This window comes from Saimiri boliviensis, chromosome 2, assembly GCF_048565385.1.
Source record: "Saimiri boliviensis isolate mSaiBol1 chromosome 2, mSaiBol1.pri, whole genome shotgun sequence".
Taxonomy (NCBI): Eukaryota; Metazoa; Chordata; class Mammalia; order Primates; family Cebidae; genus Saimiri; species Saimiri boliviensis.
The window spans coordinates 10,915,227-10,940,168 of NC_133450.1; the positions used below are offsets into that span (position 1 = coordinate 10,915,227).

The following is a 24,942-nucleotide window of genomic DNA, read 5'->3' on the forward strand; positions in this document are numbered from 1 at the left end:
TCAACAGGGACCAAGACTGGGGCTATTTATAGGCTCGTGTTATTGGATAGATGTATTTATTAGTGGCTTGAAAGTGAAAATGACAGCAAGTTGGCCAAGTTTAATGATAACACCATTTGGATAAAACCATAAAGGACTTTAAGGAGCTCCAGATGGTCTTAATAGAAGTTTGGCCAGCCAATAGCAGATGAAATTCAAATTGGCTAAGTTTAAGGTAATATGTATTGGCAGAAGGAGTTTAAATCTGTATTCAGCAACAGGCCCAGAACTTATGGAAGCCTCTCAGCTGAAACTTTCAGAGTCATTACCTTGGTTAGCTTGGGCTAGTGTCCACACTGACCTTACACCTGATTTTTAGGCTGCAGCAATTCTGCTATTCCTCTTAAAGTAGAAGTTTTAATAGTAGCTTCAGGGAACCTGCCACTTAAATAAAGCAGGACATCAGGCCGTGCAGACAGCAAGCCAAAGGAGACATTTTGTTATAAATAGGCTAAGCAGAACCCTCCACAGAGATGGAACTGAACTGGGAGCAGAGCCATATAAATGACCAAATATTGGTGGTCCAAACCTCCTATTCCAGCGGTTCACAGAGCGCCCCAGTGCTACCAAGACCGAGGCCTGCTTGTGCTTATCTTTTCCTTTGCTTCCAAGAGCCACATAATAAATTCCTCTTTCCTGATGCAAACTTGAATATGCTTCTGCCCCTTGCTACCAAAAAGGCCCCAAGACAGATCACGACAGGAGCTAAAGGGGGCCACTACACTTTTATCACTATTTCAAGGGCATCCAAATGTCCCAAACAACACAGAGAAGAGAATTAAAGTAATCTGCCTCTGGAAAAAAGTTTTCTTCTTTGACCAGGATGAGAAAACAAAACAAAAAACTTTACTTACAGCTTGGAGCATCTCATTATTTGAGTAAATAATTTCCAAAACAATTTATTTCCTTCAGTTTCCCTTTCTCATTCTTTTCACCATTTCTCCACCTTTCCCAAAGAATATACTGTGTCATCAGTTGTTTGGATAAATTCCACCGAATTAGGGGACTAAACACACATTGAAAGCTGAACTGATTTTGCCATCTGCAAATAAGTTCAAAGTAGAACCTACTTAATATGTGGCAGTTTTGAAAGCACCATGTGGAAAATGAGCTTCCAACTTCTTTGCTCTTTAAAGAAATCGTCCTAATAGCTAAGGCCCTGATGCCATTATTCAGTTCCTAAATGGACAACAGATTTGGTAAACACATAAAACACAGCCTTGTAGGTAAGGACAAAATCTTTAAACCTTCAGATGCCCACAGAGTATTTATTTTTTACATTTCTTTTCACACTCAAGTACAGTGACATTTTAGTAATACGCATTATTTTTAACACTCAGGAAAAGGTAGTATTTGCAAAGCTGAGCAGGACGATAGATACCAAAACAAAAACCTTATTTAAAACAACCAGGAGTGAAGAGACTAAGGGTCTGTATCCAGGCCTTCCCTTTAATTAGCCATGTGACTTCCAACTGATCTGAATCTTCTATTCTCCGTGGCCCTCAATGTCCTTATTTGTAAAATGAAAGAGTTAAACAAAACCTCTGTCGTTCCCTTCCAACTCTACTTAAGTAACTGCATGATTTTAGAGGCAATGTCTAAGTCATGTATACTAGGATAAAGCCAATCATATCCCAATTTACAAGGTGCTCCACAGATCAAAAAGTATTTTTCCTTCATAGCACACAACGTCTAACAAGGTACACTGTGGTCAAATACACCAAAGGGAATACTTACACTCCTCTTAAATACAAGCTCTTGTACTTAATATAACACAAGGTCTCATAATGGGAGGTATTACAGTAAAATGTATCCCATACTCTTCTGGCAATGTGGGGAAACATGATATTGTGAGAATAGACAAAATGATGGAAATTATTTTTGTTAATACTGTGTTCCACTCACACAAGCCTCTCAGTATTAAGAGAACCAAGTGTAATAAGTCCCTAAACACCGGATTTAGCAGAAACAAATATAAATCTATTTACAAAAGCAAGATGTATTCACTGAATTTCCCAATGCAAGGTTGCCCAAAACAAGAGAATTAACAGTAAAATAATCCTCTCCTAGAACTGGGCCTCCATAGAACTACCAGGCAACAAACACAAAAATATGGAAGGAAAAAAGCAGCACGATATTTTCAATCTTTCTAGAAAATGAGAGGAGGAAGCGAGAACAGCAACAAAATTTAAACTACATTAATGGAATATTTAACTAGCAATGATCAGGTATTTCGTTTTCAGAATACGTAGGTTGTGTGTATTTTTTTTTCTAATAAAGCATTTCAAATTCTAATTAAAAAATACTTTATGGAGGAATAAAAAGATACAATAGTGTCAGAGGAAAAGCCATGATCCCCGAAGTGGAATATTCTAACAGCATAACTTACAAGAAACTATGCTATAAAAACAGATTGTTGATTAACACAAACTCATAACAAAACGCAGAGAGCTATCACAATGGTGCTGTAATAACACTCGGCTGCTGAATTCTTTCAATACATTAAATATCTCCTTGGAGACCAAATTACGTTACATTTTCCTAAAAGACAATTTATTATAGCTTTGTTTTCTTCTCATTATCTCTTAAAAATATATCTAATGAAGAAAAGAATACAACTTCTAAATAACTTACATAAAATGGTACTAATGTGTGACAACAGACTTTGGTTGAATATGTTGGTTATTATTTAACAGTACACGACAACCTATTGTTAAGACAAATCCTTACCACAATACAATATTCCATGTGTTACATGTATCAAAAACCACTGTATGCTATTATTACGGCGCTCATAAAATTAACAGCCTCAGGCTGCTAGTGATTTAAATAATTGATAAGTTTTCAATTAAAAAAGCAACATTTTCAGGTCTAATATAAAAATCTGTTTAAATTACTGATAAAAATGTACATTTGTACTGGCCCAAAGCCAGAAAATGCTTGCATCCAAGGGGGGAAGAAGTAATTCTTCAAGTTTCAACTCAGAGGCTGCAAATCTGTTTTTATTCTTAAGCAGAGATATAGGCTGCTTATTTACTTAACCTTTGTGATCAATGGATAAGAATGATTAAAGGACTAACGGTAAAAGTGCCTCTATTTTTGCTTTCCGACATAATGGCTTTTAAAGAAATATTAAGGTGACCACAGATTTACTGAATTCTAAATGAAAAACTAAGCTTTTTTGGCCGAGTGCGGTGGCTCATGCCTGTAATCCCAGCATTTTGGAAGGCCAAGGCAAGTGTATCACTTGGGGTCAGGAGTTCAAGACCAGCCTGGCCAACATGGCAAAACCCCATCTCTACAAAAAAAATACAAACATTAGCCAGGCGTGGTGGCAGGCGCCTGTAATCCCAGCTACCTGGGAGGCTGAGGCATGAGAATCACTTGAACCCAGGAGGCTGAGGTTGCAGTAAGCTGAGATTGCACCACTGCACTCTAGCCTAGGCAACAGAGCGAGACTTCATCTCAAAAACAAAACAAAACAAAACCAAAAAAAAAAAAAAAAAGAAAAAAAAGTTTTTGGTAAAAAACAGTAAAAATGTAGTAATCTGTCAGTATCTTCCCTATGCCACTACACCAAATCCTGGTCTCAAACTTCAGAGCCAAATTGAACCTACAAAATAAAGACCAATACAAATTTGTAGGAACACACTGGTAATCATGAGGACTTCCAACCAAAACCTACTGTGAGATTAGGTCCAAATGGTTCTCCTTAAATTTCAATCATAAGAACCAAGACAGATCAAAATGACAGCCAACCTGGCCAGGCACCTTGGCTCATGCCTGTAATTCCAGCACTTTGGGAGGCTGAGGCAGGAGGACCACTTGAGGCCAGGAGTTTGAGACCAACCTGGGCAACAAAGCCAGATCCCATCTCTATAAAAATAATTTTAAAATTAGCTCATCAATGAGCTAGATGACTTCTATTCAGACAAAAAAAAAAAAAAGTAGCTCCCAAGAAATCTCAGGAACTCTTAAATTAAGGACATGTAATGTAAGATTAGGTAATCCTATTTTCCTACACACAAATTTCCTACACACATAATTAAACACTGCATTTGAGAAAATAAGCATACGCTGTAAGGAAGATATGGTGCAGAAATCACAACTAAGGCATTATATAAACCCACATTATTCAGAATTTAATAACAGTCATGATAGGCTGGGTGAGGTGGCTCACGCCTATAATTCCAGCACTTTGGGAGGTCAAGGTGGGTGGATCACAAGGTCAGGAGTTTGAGACCTGCCTGGCCAACATGGTGAAACTCTGTCTCTACTAAAAATACAAAAATTAGCTGGGCGTGGTGGTAGGTGCCTGTAATCCCAGCTACTCAGGAGGCTGAAGTAGGAGAATCACTCAAACCTGGGAAGAGAAGGTTGCAGTGAGCCAAGATCGTGCCACTGCACTTCAGCCTGGGTGACACAGCAAGACTTTGTCTCAAAAATAAATAAATAAATAAATATGGTGATCATATAAAAAGGTCCTGCTACAAATGTGCAAGGAGGAATGTGAGGGAGAGACAATGAAAAACAGTAAATAAGCAACAGCGTGGGGAAAAAAAGAAACCACTTAAATTCCATATTCACATTCATACTAGCTCTAAGATCTTGGGCACATAGCTTCCTCATCTAAGAAACAGGGATGATAATATCTGTATCGCAGAGTGATTATTAAAACTAAAAATTTAAATACCTCAAGCATTTTGTGTACAGCAGTAACTTAGAAATGGAAATCATCATCATTATTATTATCACTATGATCACATCCGCTAACATTTTCAAAAAGCACAATTTGTAAAATCATACCCAAAGTACATATCTTTTGCATGTGGTTAAGTTGAATACATAATGAAAATATATTGATGTCCGTTCTCTGCAATGGACATATGTGAGAAAATTAGAACCCATCTGTGTGTGTGTTTCTAAAAATAAGCATGTCACATTCTCAGGAGAGTTAGCCAATCTATCAATACTAGTGCTAGACCTTTTCAGCAGACAATCCTATTCTGCCTTTCAAGGTACTGATGAGCCCAGCTCTAAATTCTTAGTACACAAAGACTCTCACATAAGTTAATGGGAAGTCAATGGGAAATTGACTTTTCCTATTCTGTGCTGGTTGGAATGCAATGCTCTGTTAATCATCCTATCCTTCTTGTTCTCTTTCCTCCTGCCCTAAATTAAAACTACTGGCGGAAACCCATAGTTTACAGTTTTCATTAAAATGAAACAATATCCTGGTTGAAGTTGAAGTCTATCAAAAACCTACAACCTAAATGTTGACTAAGATTAGAGTCTCAATGAAAAGCAAGAGCCCTGATTCCATCATTTCCACATGATTCCAAATGATTCCATCATTTGCATTTGTATAGAACTTTTAACTTTTCAAAGGGCTTTCACATCTATTCTCCCATTTGATCATTACAATGCCTTGTGCAGTATAAAGGACAAGTATTATTATCCACAATTGACAGATGAGGCAACTACAGCACTGAAAGGTTAAGTGATTTGCCTAGGGCCAAGAAATCACAGTAGAGCTAAGGTCTCCTGACTTCCAGTCCAGTGCTCTTTCTACCAGACCACTGGAAAAGGTTTTGTAAACAGATTATAAACTCAGATGCAATAAAACATAACTTGAGAGGGAGGCTCAAATCAAGGTTCAGGTAACCTATGTTTCCTCATGAGAGCTGCATTTTTCAAGCTTAGTACTGAAGCTTCAGAAATCGGCCCTTTACTCTTGTTTACTTCAGTATCAGACAAATGTTAACGCAGATTTTCAGTAAAATTTTAAACACAAACGAAAAGTCATTTCAGAATATATTCAAATCACTTTGATTCAGTAAGTAACCCTGTAGTTCATTTTCGGTGGGAGTAGGATGGGTAGTGCATAAATAACCAAGAGCACATCTTTAAATCGTGAATCCATATTAAGCCTGCAGCTACATTGTAACTATAGTCTGGAAGGGTGAGAGAGATCTCCAGTTGAAAGTAGATTTTGAAAAATTTTTTAGAGCCCAGGGGTTCATTTTTAATGAGCCGTTACTTTAAGTACTGCATAAAAAATACAGGAAATTGATAGTCCATTTAGTCTGCACTATACCTAATGCAAAAGTCATTAAGATGCATTATTCTTAATGTTTATGATATGATCAGTAAGTGTCTTTGAAAATAATGCCCTTAACTTTCATATACGGAGATCCTTGAAACCTTTACCTATTATATAGTAAAATGTGTGGCAATTGTGACTCATCACATCTTTACTATGCCTAAGAAACAGCATCCTCAATTATGTTAACACTTTATAAAAAATAATCATTTACTGTATACTTACATATGACAGCATTGCCTTCATTTCTTCATCACTTCTCACTGTAATTCGATCACCATCTTCATCTTCATCTGTTTATAAAAGCAACATAATGCAAATGATAAGGTGTGTATTTGTTTAACGTACGAAGGGAACATAATACAATTGGTTTATTACAACGTGATATCCTAACCCTCAACGTCACTTTTTGGGGGGATGTTGAGATAATTAGTTTGGTGTTTTGTTTTCCATTTGGAATATGTGTTCAGAATCTCAATATAAAACTAAAACTTTCTTTTAGAGATAGCAGAAAATTAAAATATGTCTCATGTCATTCACAACATATACTAGGTTAAAGTAAATATAACTGGAATATGACAAAATGCGTTTGGTTTGGGGAACTTTAAAAACCAAAGAGAGACCAGTCTTGGTCTCCCAAACAGCACCATATCCTGATTTCTCCATTCTTCCTCTCTCCCAGGCAATCTATCATGTCAGAACAGCATGATAGAAATGGCTAACACTTACTGAACACTACTATAGATGAGGCACTGTGATCTATGCTTCATATGCAATACCTCCTTAAAAAAATCATAACAAGGCCAGGCGCGGTGGCTCAAGCCTGTAATCCCAGCACTTTGGGAGGCCGAGGCGGGTGGATCACAAGGTCAAGAGATCAAGACCATCCTGGTCAACATGGTGAAACCCAGTCTCTACTAAAAATACAAAAAATTAGCTGGGCATGATGGTGCATGCCTGTAATCCCAGCTACTCAGGAGGCTGAGTCAGGAGAATTGCCTGAACCCAGGAGGCGGAGGTTGCGGTGAGCCGAGATCGCGCCATTGCACTCCAGCCTGGGTAACAAGAGCAAAACTCCGTCTCAAAAAAAAAAAAAAAAAAATCATAACAAACCTATGACACGGACATCATCATTATTATCCTCTTTTCACAGGAGAAGCTGGGCCGAGTGCAAGGTTAACTGGTAAAGCAGCTCTAACTTCTCTCTACCCCATTCTATTTGGCAGCCCTTTCTGAACAGTTGCACTTGTTTTGCGTACTCTCCAACCACAGTAAGCTTCAAATGCTATTGATGCTACTTTGAAATAATTTAAATCTCAAGGCTGGAGGACAAGACTTCACCAACTACACAACCAGAATGTGTAAATTTGAATAAGTATCATCAGAGACCACATCTAGAAAGAATGTACTTACTTCATGATCCTTCTCTTAATCAAAGTAGTTTCCGAAATATCTCCTAAACTGCTTTAAAACCCTATAGACTGCATGAGAGGATTAAATCTCATTTTTAACCCAAAAAGGAATTGCTGGCCTGATTGCTCACCCACACCATCTGCCAGGCATATCGAAGAAGGACTTATGGCTATTTCTAAATATATAGTTAGCTATTCATCCTTCTGTAAAGATGTGTCAACAGTGAGGACAGCCTAGGTGGTAGACTCTAAACGCACAGTTGAAAGAAATGCCAAAAACATCTTGAGCAACGTATAGAGCCTCCCAAGGGGACAACTTGGAAGGGACAGGCTCTCAGTAGGATGCCTCAGCTCTGGTATGCTTGTTAAAATCAGAATTCTTATTTTTGTTCACTCTTGGCAATATAATTGCTGATTTGATCATATAGAAAGGCTGCTCTGACCCCAGGCCTGGAGAACCTCAGATAAATATCTCATCATGAAGAGAATAAGCCTGCACAACATGCTCAGGGAACGCTTACTGAAAGTACACAGGGATTTCAGTTCAACACAGGGATCTTCCACCCCCCCCCCCCGCCCCCAAAGGTCAGTGAGTCTTCCCTCCTGTCTGGCTGTAGTTCCAAGGATACCCCCTTGCTTGGTGACTAGGCTGTGGGGACCCTAGGAGGAAGCTTGTGCTCTTTCATAATTAGCTTATTTTCAGGCAAAATACTTTCTCCCTTTAACTCTTCAGTAGCCAACAGCAATCTGATAGCATGATAGAAACCAACACTTCGACCAGCCCCATTCAGTGACCCACAGCTGTCATTCAGGTTTTCTTTCCAAGCATTTGTTTCTGGATCCTGGTTCACTCCTGCAGAGGTCCCCAACTCAGTGTGAATCAGCATCATCAAGATCACACTGTCTAAATCTGGGAGAGTCATTACCAGTGTTCTGTTACCAAGAGTTGCCTGTTTTCAGAGTAAAAGGCATACACTGGTCACGTTCAGTAACAAAGAGGGCACAGTCCTGAGAGATACTATACACATAAAGAACTATATAGGAATCTAGCACTTTTCTTTCCTTGTTCGCTTTAGATACAAAATCTCTAGGGCCAAATTGGGAGAGAAATGCCATTCTAGCTGTAGAAAGAGAAGAAAGGAGTCTCTATATATAGGTTCTAGAAACTAGCATTTTCAAGGTTAAGGTGAAAGTTTTCTTAAAAATGCAGGAGACAGGAAAAAACAGTACAAAAGGGTGTAATGTCACGGATCACCACCCCCGAAAGCACTTTACATTTTTGCTTTAAAACCAGGTCAAATTCTGTTTAAATGTAGGCTAAACGGATGTTCTATAGTCGTGAACTTGGAATAAAAACAATTTCCAGCCTGAATAAAGTGGTTTTCAAAATAAATCTCATTTCTGCAACTAAGCTAGCTATAGAGATGATGGTTACAAAGAGACCGCTTATATTCAGATTTCAATATACACAAGACCTGAGTAAGGTATTGTTCACACAGGATGGGCAGGTGCTTATATTTTGGTAAAATGGGTGAAAATCCTTCTTATAAATTCTAAAGAAAGGGCATCAATTACAGAAAGATCATTTCAATCACAATCAAGAACAAAAGTAAAGTTCTTCAACTTCTCAAAGCTAGGGCTTTAACCTTTAAGGTTAAACCAAAATATTCTGGAATTCTAAATTTCTAAGAAATCTCTTAAGGGATTATTTCAGAAGAAAAAGATCTGTGAAAGAAGTCAGCTACCAGCATAATTTCTTGTCGAGAAGTTGCAAAAAAGTAGCTGGGAAACATTACAAGAGCATTAGCGTAAGTGGACAGAAAACTAAGGCCAAAAGCCTAGAATAGCTTTTGACATCAACCCAGTGATAAAATGTTGGAACTATCCCATAAGGGAGTCTGACTCCAAAAGAAAGATTTCAGATACGATGAAAGAGGCATTCTAATAAAGGCTGAGGATGAAATCAGGCTTATGTGACACAGTGATTAATAGTTCTTATAGGTTAATCAGATACCTAGTTTTATGTATGTTCTCTTTACAAACTGCTCTTTGGGGGACTGTCCGCTGTGTTCTTTAATATCTGTGCTTAGTTGTCTTATTAAAGACTCCTTGTTTTTGTCCCAGAGGAAACTGAGTTGGAAAAGTAACCACACCCATGAGACTGGTGGCTCCAGCCAAAAGGTAAACGCTGAGCTATTTCTGACCCTTTAATGGCAGCCCAAGAGCAAACCATTCACCTTAACCCGTAAAGCAAAACTGTACCTCTCTCTAAAGACAGTGACATGTCAGCTATGAAAAGTTAGTGAAGGGTAAGAAAGCAGAAATACATACTAAACAATTTACTACAACAGTAGCCTAAAACACTTTTTTTGAACAAGAAGTTAGATATATACAACCCATCTAGCCAAGACTCAGGCTAGCTGCCTATCAAACCGAATTAGCTATAAAAATTCCACTAGCTGGAACCATAAATCATAAAAACTTACTAAACTGGCACAAAGTTTCAAAGCTATAAATATGTTAAAGAACAACACTAGAAAGTAGTGGTACTAAGTAGTAAGAAGTAAAAAAATAATTTGAGCTGTTTCTATCTTATACATGGAGGTTCTTTGCCATCTGACCAAAAAAGCATTACCGGATATGACCAAGAAAAGGGGTGGGGGTGGGGGAGCAGACAAATCTGATACAGTAGTTCACAATGAGAATTCCAGGCTTCTCTAGTTGCCTGGAGCATAGTAATATGATTTTCCAGCACATTAGGGAAGCAAAAGTAGAACCAGAAAGCCTATGTACTGGCTAGATTTTGTTACTGTCACTTAAAATGGAGGAAAAAATCCTAGCGAGATACCAAATAGAGTGCAGCAGATGGTAAACAAATATTGTGAAGCAATCTTCAGAAAATCTGTAGTGTGTCACAAATATACAAAATGGCAGAGTTTGGGAAAAGAGAATCGTAACAGGCCATATGTTGTTAGCGATTTTATTTGAAGCAACACGCAATCCAAAAGAAAAACCAAGAAGAGAAACATAAAGGCCCAACAGAGAGGAGAGGCAGCCTCAGGTAAGGGGCGGTCAGAATGGCCTTCTGAGTAAACAGCAGACAAGCAGCAGACTCCAGGGAGCTCTCAGCCAAACAGCACCCACTGCTCAAGAAGGCTTTCAAGAGAAACAATCTAGCTTCTACAAGGAGCTACAGAAAGTTAAGGCAATATATTATATGTCATTTGTCACACTCCTTCTGTGCCAGGTGGCAATTAAAACTACTGCAAAGGCACTTTTCCCAGGTAAGAGAAAAGAAATGAAAACTAATTGCAGAGGTTAGAAAGACATCAACAGGAAAGTACCAGAAAAGATGTTTAAAGCCCTTCTCAGGTGTGGAGTTTAATGATGGAGGCAGGACTAGAGGCCATACTTTCCATGGCCACATCTTCATATCCATGAGTTCTAATTTCGTTTCCTGCTTCCCTCTTCCTGATTCCTTCCTTCCTTCTTTGCTTTCTTCCTCCTTCCAGCAAATTAAAGTACCCACTATGTGGCAGGCACTGTTCTGGGCAGTGGGATAGGAACAGTGAAAAAAGAAAAAACAAACTCTGACCTCATAGAACTTACAAGCTCTAGTGGAAAGAGACTGAAGGAGGTGAGAGAGTGGGCTGTGCTGATATCTGGAGAAAGACTGTTCCCGGCAGAGGGGGCAGCTGATACAAAGGCCCCGGGTCAGAGGAATGCCTGTGACCCAGAGGAGTGTTTGACAGACAGAGAGGAAGCCAGCGTGGCTAGAACAGAATGAGAGGTGGAGAGAGAAATACACGGGTTCAGAGAAGCAATGGTGGGACAGGTTGAGGGCAGATGAGAAAATGCAGAGCCTTGCGGGGCTTTTTTTTTTTTTTTTTTTTTGAGACCGAGTTTCGCTCGTTACCCAGGCTGGAGTGTAATGGCGCGATCTCGGCTCACCGCAACCTCCGCCTCCTGGGTTCAGGCAATTCTCCTGCCTCAGCCTCCTGAGTAGCTGGGATTACAGGCACGCGCCACCATACCCAGCTAGTTTTTTGTATTTTTAGTAGAGACGGGGTTTCACCATGTTGACCAGGTTGGTCTCGATCTCTCGACCTTGTGATCCACCCACCTCGGCCTCCCAAAGTGCTGGGATTACAGGCTTGAGCCACCGCGCCCGGCCCCTTGCGGGGCGATTTAAGGACTCGGTCTTTTACTTTGGAGTGAGATGGAAATCACTGGAAGGTTGTGAGAATGGTGGTATCACCTGACTGCTAAAACAATCACTCTGGCTGCCATGTGGAAAAGAGGCTGTAGAGGCAAAAGTAGAACGGGGAAACCAGTTAGGAGGCCACTGTCCTAATCCTGGGGAGAGATGATGGTGGCCTAAACCAAGCTGACGTTTTGAGAAGTCATCACATGCTGGATACATTTTGAAGATAGAGCCATCAGGATTTGCTGATGAATGGGATTCAAAAAGCTTATCCTTATTACTTCATTCCTTCAACCATCCATGCATTCCAGAAATGCACATAGAGTATCTACGACGTGCCGGGTACTATGGTGGGATTCCTAGGGATTCAAAAATGAGCTGCACCGTCCACTGACCTTAAGGAACAACCAGTCTGGTGCTTGAGTAAAGGACTCAAACTTCTTAATTTTCATACAAATTAGCAAGACTCTTAATAAGAAATGGCTACTCTCATAAGATAAAAAGGGATTTGGACTTTTTGCATCAACAATATTTCAAGCCAAAATTTCAACAAATTAAAGCTCTCCTATTTTGTCTCAAATTCTAGGATGCATAATTAACTCTTACATGTTAAGTAATTTTTAGGCTCAATGTAGGTTCATTTTGACTTACAATTTTTCATAAACTTACCTAGTTTTACTTACAAACAACCATTTATCTTTTTACATATACAATAAAGAAATGAAACTTCATTTCTTCCAAATGTTTTGATTTAGACCCTTTTCTAAAGCAAAAAGAGCCTCCAAACAACCATTTATCTGTTTACATATATAACAGTTTAAAGAAACTTCATTTCTTCCAAATATTTTATGATTTAGACTCTTCCCTGAAGCAAAAAGAGGCTTCTACCCAACTATTCTTAATGAGATTGTCATGGCTATCTGAACATAAGAGTATCTCCTACAGGTGTCACTCCAGTTATCAGCTATAGTTGTTTCCTATGCTCTGAGAATTTACAACTTACATAATTGCAATTTTGCTTTAAATGGTCATACTATGCCACATTCAAAATGAAACATGATGTGTTGGTTTAAAGATGTCCACCCTAAATACAAAATAATCTTCCAGAACTTCATAAAACAGCTGAAAATGATTCTGTGCAATGAGAAGAGAGTATAAAATAGACAGGGTTGAAGAAAGGCACAAATTAAATAAATATTTCTCCTATAACCATGTTTTCTGAACCAAACTCAGATGCATGGTTTGACAAGCGTGAAGATACTTGTGAGAGCTACAAACCAGAACACATGAGCACCATGGAAAAGTGAAACCACATGGTTTTTATAGGTTTAAGACAGCATTTGTCTGCAAGGACTTAAAATGCATTTTTCAGTCACCAGTGAGATTTTACTGTCCAGCAACACCAATCCAACAGTCATTTGACAGCAGTTATTTCTCTAGAGAAGATGGCAGAGGAACACAAGTAACAGATATGCACAGGAAATGCATTAGTGGGCACAGTTGATTTTTATCACCTCATGTGTTGGTGTACTCATTAATCTGCTAATGAAACTGTGAAAATCAGCAGGAGTCTCTGGGCCTATATGAATGTCAAGCTCTTACAGCAAATGTAGAACCCAGAAATACAAACACACAATTTATGGTTATAGAATTTAGCTTCATCTCAGAAAGGTTCTTACATCTGGGAAAAGAAAAACTATTCAGTAACTGGTGTGGAATCAATTATCTGCTTGAAAAATAAAGTTGGATCTCCACCCGATTTCTTCCACCAAAATAAACTGAAGATGGTGCAAGAATTAAGAAAACCAAGGGCCAGGTGTGGTGGCTCACGCCTGTAATGCCAGCACTTTGGGAGGTTGAGGCAGGTGGATCACCTGAGGTCAGGAGTTCAAGACCAGCCTGACCAACATGGCGAAACCCCATCTCTGCTAAAAAATACAAAAATTACCCAGGTATGGTGGCGGGCATCTATAATCCCAGCTACTTGGGAGGCTGAGGCAGGAGAATTGCTTGAACCTGGGAAGTGGAGGTTGCAGTGAGCTGAGACTTCCCCACTGCACTCCAGCCAGGGCAACAGAACAAGACTCCATCTTAAAAAAAAGAAAAAAAACAAGAAAAAGAAATTCTGCGCTTTGTAATAAAAATGCATGCTTTTTATAAAAATCCACAATATGACATATACAAATTTATATACATAACCGTGTGTGTGTCTAACCTCATTAAAGTAGAAGGAAAAAAGAGTATGAATGAATGTTTCTTCGATATCCTGGACTGTAGAAGACCTTTTTAAGCATGACATAAAGCCAAAAGCTACAAAGGAAAATAAGTAAGTTTGACCATGTAAGAGCCTTAAAGTTCTCTACAGAAAAAAGAAGACAGAATAAAAAGACCAGAACAAGCTGAAAAGAGCAATAAACTGAACAAAAACATTTGTAACATACAAGACAAAAGGCCAACCTTAATATTGGAAAACTCTAAATCAATTAGAAAAAGATAAATAACCAAACAGAAAAAACAGGCAAGGGTAACAAATAGTTTATAGAAATTAAAAACAAATATACAATTTCTCAGAACTGGAGAAGCTGTAATATTACCTAGCTTTTCCCCTCTTTTCCACCCACTCAATTCCTTTTCTCTATGTTTATATACAATAGGTACATTTGACAGCTGCCCTCTCTGTTGTTGCTTAAGTCATATTGCTAACTATAACACCATTTCTTTTGTATAAAGTATCAATTAATGTTAGGTATATTTTCAGTATTAAATGTATTACTATAAGGCTGGGTGTGGTGGCTCACACCTGTAATCCTAACACTTTGAGAGGCTGAGGAGGGTGGATTGCTTGAGCTCAGGAGTTCGAGACCAGGTTAAGCAATATGGCCAAAGCCCATTTCTACGAAATATACAAAAGTTAGCCAGGTGTCGTGGCACACACACCTGTAGTCCCAGCTACTCAGGAGGTTAAGCTGAGAGGATTGCTTGAGTCTGGGAGGCAGAGGCTGCCATGAGCTGAGTTTGCACCACTGCACTCCAGCCTGGGCAACAGAGCCAGACCATCTCAAAAAAAACAAAAACGTATTATAAGATGGAATCTCAAGTATTTCTTTGATTAAAATTGTATTTATTCAAGGGTTGTTCCATTATACCCACAAGCCACTGAAATATTTCCAAAATTCCAGTAAATTAGCTTATAAGCTCTATCTTCTCAACTATTTCTTAAACATAGATTCCATTTATTGGTTCAGATTTTTGGCTTAGAAAAAAAAGTCACCACAGAACAATCATAAAAAAAGCCAGCTTAGGAGTTCAAGTCTATAGTAGAAAATACATAATAATCCAAACACAAAAAAACTAAGAACTGTCATTATTTTGTCTGTGGGTGTGTTGTGTATTTATTGTTTTTCATCCAAAACTGGCCCACATGCAGATGGGCACAGAGCTCTGGCCATTGATGGGGGGAAAGAAAGAGCATGATATCACAGACCTGAAACCTGCAGACTGAAACATGGAACAGTAGCGGTTTATCGATATTTACACTCACCAGGCTTTTGACACACTTGGGGATAAAGGGTGTGAGTTTTATAGTCAAAAAGATGTGTGTTTGAACCTGGGCTTCATCACTTCCAAGCAATCACATTAAGCGATCATTTCAGGCCTCTGAGCTTCTGTTTCCTCGCAGGCATAATTTTCCCATCTCACAGAGTCAGTATAAAGATTTCTAACAACTTAAGTAAATCATCTAGTACATTGCCTGGCACAGACCAAGCTATCAATGAATGGCACTTAAAATAATCAGTATTATTATTATTATGAACCCTAAGTGGAAGTCAATGAGATAGGCACAGGCACATCAAGCCACTTTGGGGACCCCAAAAGCAAGTAAAAAGTACAAAGTAAACTTCTTTTTTCCATACTTAAGAATAACCAGAATATATGACTTCAAGAATCATGGTAGCTCTCGAAACAAGTCCAGTACAGTGGTTGAGAATATATACTCTGGAAACTACTCCAAAAATTCCGCTTTACCACTTAGCTGTGAGACTTTGAGCAAGTTGCTTAAAGGAGATATCCTTTCCTCAACCAAAACAGAGCTAGTTAACAGTCCTTCAAAGTACTTAGTAGGTATGGTGGCTCACACCTGTAATCCCAGCACTTTGAAAGGCCAAGATGGCAGGATCACTTGAGGCCAGGAGTTCAAGACCAGCCTGGGCAACACAGCAAGACCCTATTTCTACAAAAAAAATAATTGTTTTAAATTAGCCAGGTATGAAGGTGGAAGCCTGTAGTCCCATCTACTTGGGAGGCTGAGGTAGGAAGATCACTTGAGCCTAGGAGTTTAAGACTGCAGTGAGCTATGATTATGGCACTGCACTCCAGCCTGGGCAACAGAGCAGGACTCTGTCTCAAAAAAAAATAACAAGTACTTTGTGGGGATCTTGTGATGGATAAAAGAAGTAAGACAACCCATGGAATACTCTTAGCACAGCCTCTGTCAACAGTAAGTACTCCAAATGTTAACTATCAGACTGTCCACGAAACCCGTGGCACCCCCAAGGAGTTACTGAAAGCAGTCTGAATAAAGCTGCAACACTAGTATGTACTTCAGACAGAGGTACTATTTTTCTATAGTACAGAGTTCAAGGTGATTAATAAAATGCTAATTACATTAAGAGTTCTACTCATTATAGCTTTTAAAAACAAATAGTGATTGATGAAAAATGTTCAAACAATAGAGAACTACACAAAGTAAAAAGTGTGTTCATTCATCCACCCCTGCAATCCAAGCCTCAGGCCCCAAGTCCACTTTCCAGGGAAGCCACTGGAAAGTACTATAGTAGGCACTCATCAGAAGCTATCTTTCAATACATACATAAAGTTGGGGAGGTGGGGTTGGAATTTTTGCGAAATGGGATCATACTATATACATTATTTGTTTATTCAACAATATATCACAGAAGTCTTTCCATATCAATGTATAAAATACTAACTCATTCTTTTTAGTTGCTGTTTAATGCTTTGAACTATAGATAAATTGTAACTTACTAATCCATTATACTAGCATTTAGTTTACCTCTAATTTTTTGCTTTTGAAAATAATTCCAAAAGCTTGAGTCAGTAGGTCGAGGATACAGCAAGCTGTGATCCCACTTGAGCAAAAGAGTGAGATCCTATCTCCAAAATAAATAAAAAATCCCACAGTGGCCCAGGCACAGTGGCTCACATCTATAATCCCAGCACTTAGGGAGGTCAAGGCAGGAGGCTCACTTAAGGCACAGAGTTCAAGACTAGCCTGGACAACCCTATCTCCACAGAAAATCTAAAAATTAGCCAGGCATAGTGGTGCATGCCTGTAGTCCCAGCTACTTTGGAGGCTGAGTTGGGAGGGCTGTTTAAGCCTAGGAGTTCAAGGTTACAGTGAGCTATCGTGCCACAGCATTCCAGCCTGGGCAACAAGGCAAGATCCTCTCTCTAAAAATAATCGTCATCGTCATCAACATCATCCTACAATGAACACCTTGTTTGAAGGGCATTCAACATATGTGTGGCTGTGTGGCTATTTCTGTTGAACAGCTTCCTAAAAGTGGATCTGCTAAATCAAAGGTTTCACACATTTTATATGTTAAGAAATGCCAAATTATCCTCCAAAAAGGATTTACCCATTGTACTTTCTGTAAGTAACCATCTTCATAAAAACCAGAAACAAAATAGTATCATATCATGTAGAAAAACTGAAATTTTTCTACACTAAGAAGTGACCCTCTGGCCAAGTGTGGTGGCTCACACTTGTAATCCCAGCACTTTCGGAGGCTGAGGTTGGCTGATCACTTGAGGTCAGGAGTTCAAGACTAGCCTTGGCCAATGTGGCGAAACCCTGTCTCTACTAAAAATACAAAAGTTAGCTGGGTATGGTGGCGCACACCTGTAATCTCAGCTACTCAGGAGGCTGAGGCACAAGAATTGCTTGAACCCAGGAGGCAGAGGTTGCAGTGAGCTGAGATCCCACCACTGCACTCCAGCCTGGGCAACAGAAAAAAATTTTAAAAAGCCATGCACAATAGCTCACACCTGTAATCCCAGCACTTCGGGAGGATGAGGCAGGTAGATCACAAGGTCAGGAGCTCAAGACCAGCCTGGCCAAGATAGTGAAACCCCGTCTCTACAAAAAATACAAAAATTATCCAGGCGTGGTAGTGGGTGTCTTTAATCCCAGCTACTTAGGAGGCTGAGGCAGAGAACCGCTTGAACCCAGGAGGCAGAGGTTGCAGTGAGCAGAGATGGCGTCGCTGCATTCCAGTCTGGGCGACAGAGTGAGACTCCATCTCAAAAAAAAAATAAAGTAAGCCCTCATCTTAAAAAAAAAAAAAAAAACTACAGTTCTAAATCCTTACTTTGTCCCTCTCAGCATTTGAGCTCCTATGCTACTGACTATCTCATCTTAGCATGACTCATTACATGACATCCTCTGCAATGACCTGGTTCATGTCACAACCAGTTTTCTAGTCCTCAAGGCCCCCTGGCCCTGTCCCCTGGCCCTGTCCCCTGGCCCACTGTGGGGAGAAAGGAAGGACTAAAGACTTGAAGTGTTCTTGCCATCATCTAGCATCCCTGCCAAGCCCCACTAAAGCAGAATTATTCCATGTAATGATCATGGTAAAAGCTCTACTTTGTTGCTATGTTTTAAGGCAGCAATGGATTAAAATCTCTTAATCAATAATCATTGGCCTACAGGTAGTTTACACGTTTCATTTTGTCCTGCAGTATTATTACAATTAGGAGCAAGAGCAGATAAAGGTCATGCTGGTAATTAAAACTATATTGTAGAAATATGCTCACCCAAGATATGATTAAATAAGAAAATATTACTCAGTTCAGTATCATCATTAAACTTGTATTAATTTATAAATATTTAAATGTACCATATGATGGTCATAAATAATCTGTTTTTGACAGTTTCTAAAGTAATGCAACCCATAAACCCTTTAAAAAATTACTGCAGAAAGGAACAGTGGAGAAAGTATACAAGCCAGACTTACATTCAAATGCTGTAGTTGTGGCTTCAGGCAGAACCTGGCCTATCACATCCTAAACAAAGAAAGAATAAAGAAACACAATTAGCCATCTTCTTTATTGCTAACATGTGGCAAATCCTAGAGGAAATATGAGAACCTGGGAAAGATTTTTGAAACGTTACCATAAACTATAAAAACATTAGCTCATAATCACACTTAGCCCAGCAACATAAACTCAAGAGTTTAAATCTCTATTCCAGAAAGAAAAATCTTTAAGAAACCTTTTCTACATTTTAATTAATAACATTCTATTCTCAATTCAATGGTGTATATACAAATACACTTCTGTGTATTTACAAAAACTTGATTTCTTCTATGTGAGGCTGTGGAATATACTACAGTTGAAAGAGAAAGGGGTTTTGAGATTCAGACTGACTTAAGTCTCAATCTCAGCTCTGCACTTATTATTAGATGTATGACTTGGAAAAAATAAATCACCTAGCCTCTCTGAGCCTCTATTTGATCACCCTCCAAATGGGTCTAGCAATATTCACAGAGGTCGTGTAAAAATTAATCTAATGAACATAAGCTTAGACCTAGCACATTGAAGACATTCAACAAATGTTCCTGATACACAACAATCAACACTGTGTCTCGAACTCATAATGTCAGGAGTTCAACACACAAGTTTCCATGATGATATAAACCCATTATGCTACATTTATCACAAACAGTTCTTATCAACCTTTACTATTAAGCAACAGAAAACATATTTAATGACACTGAAATAAAGTTAATCTAGCCTACAAAAAAATCTAAAAAGTGTATATAATCTGACATTAATGTTTAAGTAAATCTATAAAGTTGAAAATACACAAAAATTAGTATACTGAGACAGCTTCATTGAATAAGCACAGAACACCTAAACTCTAGGGAAAGTGACCCTCCATCATTTCCAGTCCAGCTCCAAAGGCCTGCAAACCTCATTTCTCAGGCCGGGCGCGGTGGCTCAAGCCTGTAATCCCAGCACTTTGGGAGGCCGAGGCGGGTGGATCACGAGGTCGAGAGACCGAGACCATCCTGGTCAACATGGTGAAACCCCGTCTCTACTAAAAACATAAAAAAATTAGCTGGGCATGGTGGCTCGTGCCTGTAACCCCAGCTACTCAGGAGGCTGAGGCAGGAGAACTGCCTGAACCCAGGAGGCGGAGGTTGCGGTGAGCCGAGATCGTGCCATTGCACTCCAGCCTGGGTAACAAGAGCGAAACTCCGTCTCAAAAAAAAAAAAAAAAAAACCTATTTCTCTCCAGGAGCTCTGCCACAATGTCCCTCCCAGGCTGCACCAGAACTGGCACCAGGCAGCCGGCTAACAAAGCTGCTTGCAGTATTTCTCAGCAGGGATCCCACAGCCTTTCCAAGCAGGGCACTTAGCAGAGTGGCGGCTGCAACTTCCTTCTAAAGGCAATTCTTTAGAAGCTTTTGCTGCAGTGGCAATTTGCATAATAGTCTTCTCTCTATAGTGCTTTTTTTTTTTTTTTTTTTCAAAAATAAATCTGTGCATACAAAACTGATCAAAGAGAACTATCTTAGGCAGCCCTTGCTCATTACAGCCAAAGAGATTATTTTTTTCTGACTCTAGTCTTCACAAATGAAACATCAACTTTTTGAGGAAGTATCTATAAAAGATTTTAGTGTTAAAAAATTATTTCTACACTCTCATAGTTAGAAAGTATTTATTGACAGGAACCTGTAAAGGGAGTACAGAATAAAGCACACTGGCAATCCAGTGTAAAGCCTGAAAGCATGAAATTGGAGCCAAACTGCTGTGCCTGGATGCTAGCTCTCTCGCAGAGCTGAGTGCACAAAAAAAAAAAAAAAAAAAAAACTCTGTGCCTCAGTTTCCTTATATGTAATACCAGATCTTAGCTGTACCAACCCAATGAGTGTTTGTAAAGCACTCAGAAGAGTGTCTAGCACATGGCAAGTGCCATGTTAGTGTATGTTAAACAAATAAAACAAATCGCTGATCACTAGAATATTACAAAGCTTACCGCATAACAAAACTTTGAAACTCAGCACCCAACAATCAGTGGAGGACGGTGATTCACTCACTGACATCATCCTTCAGCAGTATTCATTGAACACCCATTCAGCATAGGTTTTAAAAAATGAGGAAAAAACAACTGCTCCATCCCCAACCCTCTAAGTCTAGTTTATCCTGGGTTATTTCCAGGGAACTCTGATCTTGACATGTGAACTCTACCTCAATAGCGTTAGCAAACTAATTAAGATCCTTCCTACTTCTGAACAGCAGATCCCATCAAACTGCAGAGTTCTAACAACCACCTGAAAACCCACTCAGTGGCAATAGCATGCCTTAGCCCACCAACATAAACAAGGCGCTGCACATGCTTCTCATCTGATACGCGGAAAAGGGAGAAAGAACTAAGCAAACTTGCTAAGAGAACCATGTGAACACAACCAACCATTTTATTCTTTAAAGCAAATAGGGTGGGCACGGTGGCTCACACCTGTGATCCCAACACTTTGGGAGGCCGAGGCAGGTGGATCACCTAAGGTCGGGAGTTCAAGACCAGCCTGACCAAAATGGAGAAACCCCATCTCTTTAAAAATTACAAGATTAGGCCAGGCGCGGTGGCTCAGGCCTGTAATCCCAGCACTTTGGGAGGCCGAGGCGGGTGGATCACGAGGTCAAGAGATCGAGACCATCCTGGTCAACATGGTGAAACCCCGTCTCTACTAAAAATACAAACACTAGCTGGGCGTGGTGGCGCATGCCTATAGTCCCAGCTACTCAGGAGGCTGAGGCAGGAGAATTGCTTGAACCCAGGAGGCGGAGGTTGCGGTGAGCCGAGATTGCGCCATTGCACTCCAGCCCGGGTAACAAGAGCGAAACTCCATCTCAAAAAAAAAAAAAAAAAAAAAAAAAATACAAGATTAGCTGGGTATGGTGGTGCATGCCTGTAATCCCAGCTATTTGGGAGGCTGAGGCAGGGCAGGAGAATCGCTTGAACCCGGGAGGCAGAGGTTGCAGTGAGCTCAGATCACGCCACTGCACTCCAGCCTGGGCAACAAGAACAAAACTGCATATAAAAAAAAAAAGAAAAGCAAATAAAGTGGAGCTATCATAATGACAAAGAGGCAAGAAGTTAAAAAATCAGTAATATCTGCTAGTAATTTTAAAGCAGGGTACATTTGATGATTTTACATACATTTTCTGTTTTTTGTTTTTTTGTTTTTGAGCCGGAGTCTCACTCTGTTGCCCAGGCTGAAGTGCAATGGCATTCTCTCTGCTCACTGGAACCTCTGCCTCCCAGGTTCAAGCAGTTCTCCTGCCTCGTGCTCCCAAGTAGCTAGGATTACAGGTGCGCGCCACCACACCTGGCTAATTTTTGTATTTTTAGTAGAGACGGGGTTGCACTATGTTGGTCAGGCTGGTCTTGAACCCCTGACCTCATGATCTGCCCGTCTCAGCCTCCCAAAGTGCTGGGATTACAGGCATGAGCCACTGTGCCCGGCTTACATTTTCCAGTTAAAGTGACTTATTTCCAAGCAGCCTTCTTCTACTCTCAACAATATAACATTTACCTAACCTAAAGAAGGTTTCAAAAGAAAACTGGGACAGGCACAGTGGCCCATGCCTGTAATCCCAGCATTTTGGGAGGCCAAAGTGGGCAGATCACTCAAGGTCAGGAGTTCGAGACCAGCCTGGCCAACATGGTGAAACCCTGTCTCTACTAAATATACAAAAAAATTAGCTGGGTGTGTGGCATGTACCTGTAATCCCAGCTGCTCAGGAGGCTGAAGCAGGATAATCACCTGAACTTGGGAAGCAGGGGTTGCAGTGAGCTGAAACTGCACCACTGTACTCCAGCCTGGGCAACAGAGCGAGACTCTGAGAAAAAAGAAAGAGAGAGAGAGAAACAGGAAGGAAGGAAGGGAAGCGAAGTTTACGTATCTTGATGATGACCATTTTTTGATCCTTTTCTTCTTCCTTTCAATAAATCAGACAAATATCTGACAGATCAAAAACATAACTGAACATCTACAACATGCCAGGAGTAAAAAGATCACAAAGTTGTAGGCTACAGGAGAACAAATCTCGATCCTTGACTTTAGGAAGATTGTAAACAGGTTAGGGAGCTAAGACAAACCTGAAAGACTAGTAATATAAAACACCTTTAAGAACCAAACAAAAGACATAAATAGTAAATAGTATTTGGTAACTCAGGAGAAAGGAAAAAATCACAGACTCAGTTTAGACAGAAATCTTTATGTGTGTGTGTGTTTTCTTTTTCTTTTTTGAGACAGGGTCTCGCTCTGTCACCTAAGCTGGAGTGCAGTGGTGCAATCACAGCTCACCATAGCCTCAGCCTCTGGGTTCAAGAGAGCCTCCCGTCTCAGCCTCCCTAATAGCTGAGACTACAGGTATGTGCCACAATGCCCCACTAATTTTTGCATTTTTTGTAGAGATGGGGTTTCACCATGTTGCCCCAGCTGGTCTCAAACTCCTGGGTTCAAGTGATCCCACCTATCTCAGCCTCCTAAACGGTGGTATTACAGGCCTAAGCCACCACTCCTAGCTCAAAAATGTTATAGATGAGGGGAAATCTGAGCTTGGAGACCACAGGATACAAAAAGAAGAGAGGAGAGGGTTGATCATTCTCTCTCATCACACACTAACTGAACGTCTTGTACAGTTTTCCCAAAACTAGGAACTCCGTCTCCAAGGAAAAAGAGAAACACAGAAAGCTGCAAAACAGATGACCCAAATGTCTCTACCTTTGAAGATCAGGTAGGCCTCCATACTTAAGCCAGTCCCAGATGATTCAGACAAAAGGCAAGGCCCAGAGAGACCAAGTGACTTGCCCAGGGTCTGCCAGGTATTTGATGCACAGTGACTACAGCCCTCAACTGCTGACTTCGGGTCTGAGACCCTCAGTTACAGCTGACTCAGTGACTATAACACGCTTCTGGCATCTGTCAGGTTCTGCCAAAAACTAGCTGTATAGCTTTAGCAAAGTATTTTCCCCCATGGGGTTCATGCCTCTTCGTTTGAAATGAGGCAGAATTAGATGAAGGGGAATGCTTCCAGGTTCCACGAGGCTTTAAAGTTGAAGGTGTCAAGCCAGAGATGCTGACGTGTCTGTTGGTTCCTGCCTTTTCTTGATGAAGAGACGAAGTGAACCTGGAGAACAGACCACAGGAGTCTGCCAGGACCTGGGCTTGAACATTTGCTAAAACGGAGCACTAGGAGCTAGCACCACACCCACTGCCACACGTCCTTCATCAGACTTTCCTGACAACACATGCCCCACCTGGGCTTACCTGGGCAAAAGTGTGCAGACACCTGGCACACTGAGCTCTAGTGGTGTACTTAGCCTCGAGCCAGGTACAACTGAGCGACAGATGCTCAAGAAACGGAAGACAAACGTCCTATCCCTTATGGTAACAATCCCATCGATAATAACAACACTAACAGAGGCTCACTATGTGCTAGACTGTTCTGAGCGCTTTACATGTATCAACTCAAGGAGCCCTCAGAACTCTAGGAGGCAGGCATTACTTTCACCCCTCCCCAACTTTTGTTTCACAAATAAAGAAACTGAGACACAGAAGACACTTGCCCCCTGAGCAGTATAACTTGCAATTTAAACAACTTGGCTCCAGAAGTTTGTGGTCGTAAACACTGGGCTATTCTTGAAATAATCACATAATCAAATAATATAATCACATAATAATCCACCTTGTTGTTTTAAATGAGTAAGAGAAAGCCCGTCTTTCTCATCACAGTCACGATCTCACCTAATCTTTCCAAGTCTCTGAGGAAGGTACAGGTTTCCCTGTTTTACAAATAAGGAAACTGAGGCTCAGAGAGGTAGACTGACTTGCCTCGTTAGTGGGACAGCCTGCAATTAAACCCAATTCCTTGACTCTAAACCTAGACCACAGAACCATAACTCCAGGCATCCTCTTTAAAGCGCCCTTATTAAACACGTATTTTTGGGGTCCTATGAAGAAACACAAACAAACATATACATCGCCTCCAGAAGTTTACCGTCTAGTGGAGGAGACAAAGAATCATGATCAAGCATGTGCTTTGCTGCGGTACCCACACGAAGCTGTGACAACACAGAGGTGGGGCACATAACC

The 24,942-nt window shown here is 40.2% G+C and overlaps 1 protein-coding gene across 4 annotated transcripts in view; it reads right to left on the reverse strand.

Moving 5' to 3' along the window:
• MAP2K5 (mitogen-activated protein kinase kinase 5) overlaps nt 1-24,942 on the reverse strand; it is a 273,895-nt gene that overhangs the window by 245,797 nt on the left and 3,156 nt on the right. For 3 of the 4 annotated variants that reach the window (XM_003929695.4, XM_003929694.4, XM_074392747.1), the window contains exons 2-3: nt 18,793-18,841; nt 6,368-6,435 (exon numbers count right to left, since the gene is read on the reverse strand). In XM_003929695.4, coding sequence (XP_003929744.1) covers nt 6,368-6,435; nt 18,793-18,841 — 117 coding nt within the window. Of the gene's footprint in view, nt 1-6,367; nt 6,436-18,792; nt 18,842-22,566; nt 22,759-24,942 lie in introns of those variants that run through there. The other variant, XM_074392748.1, reaches the window with a different exon arrangement.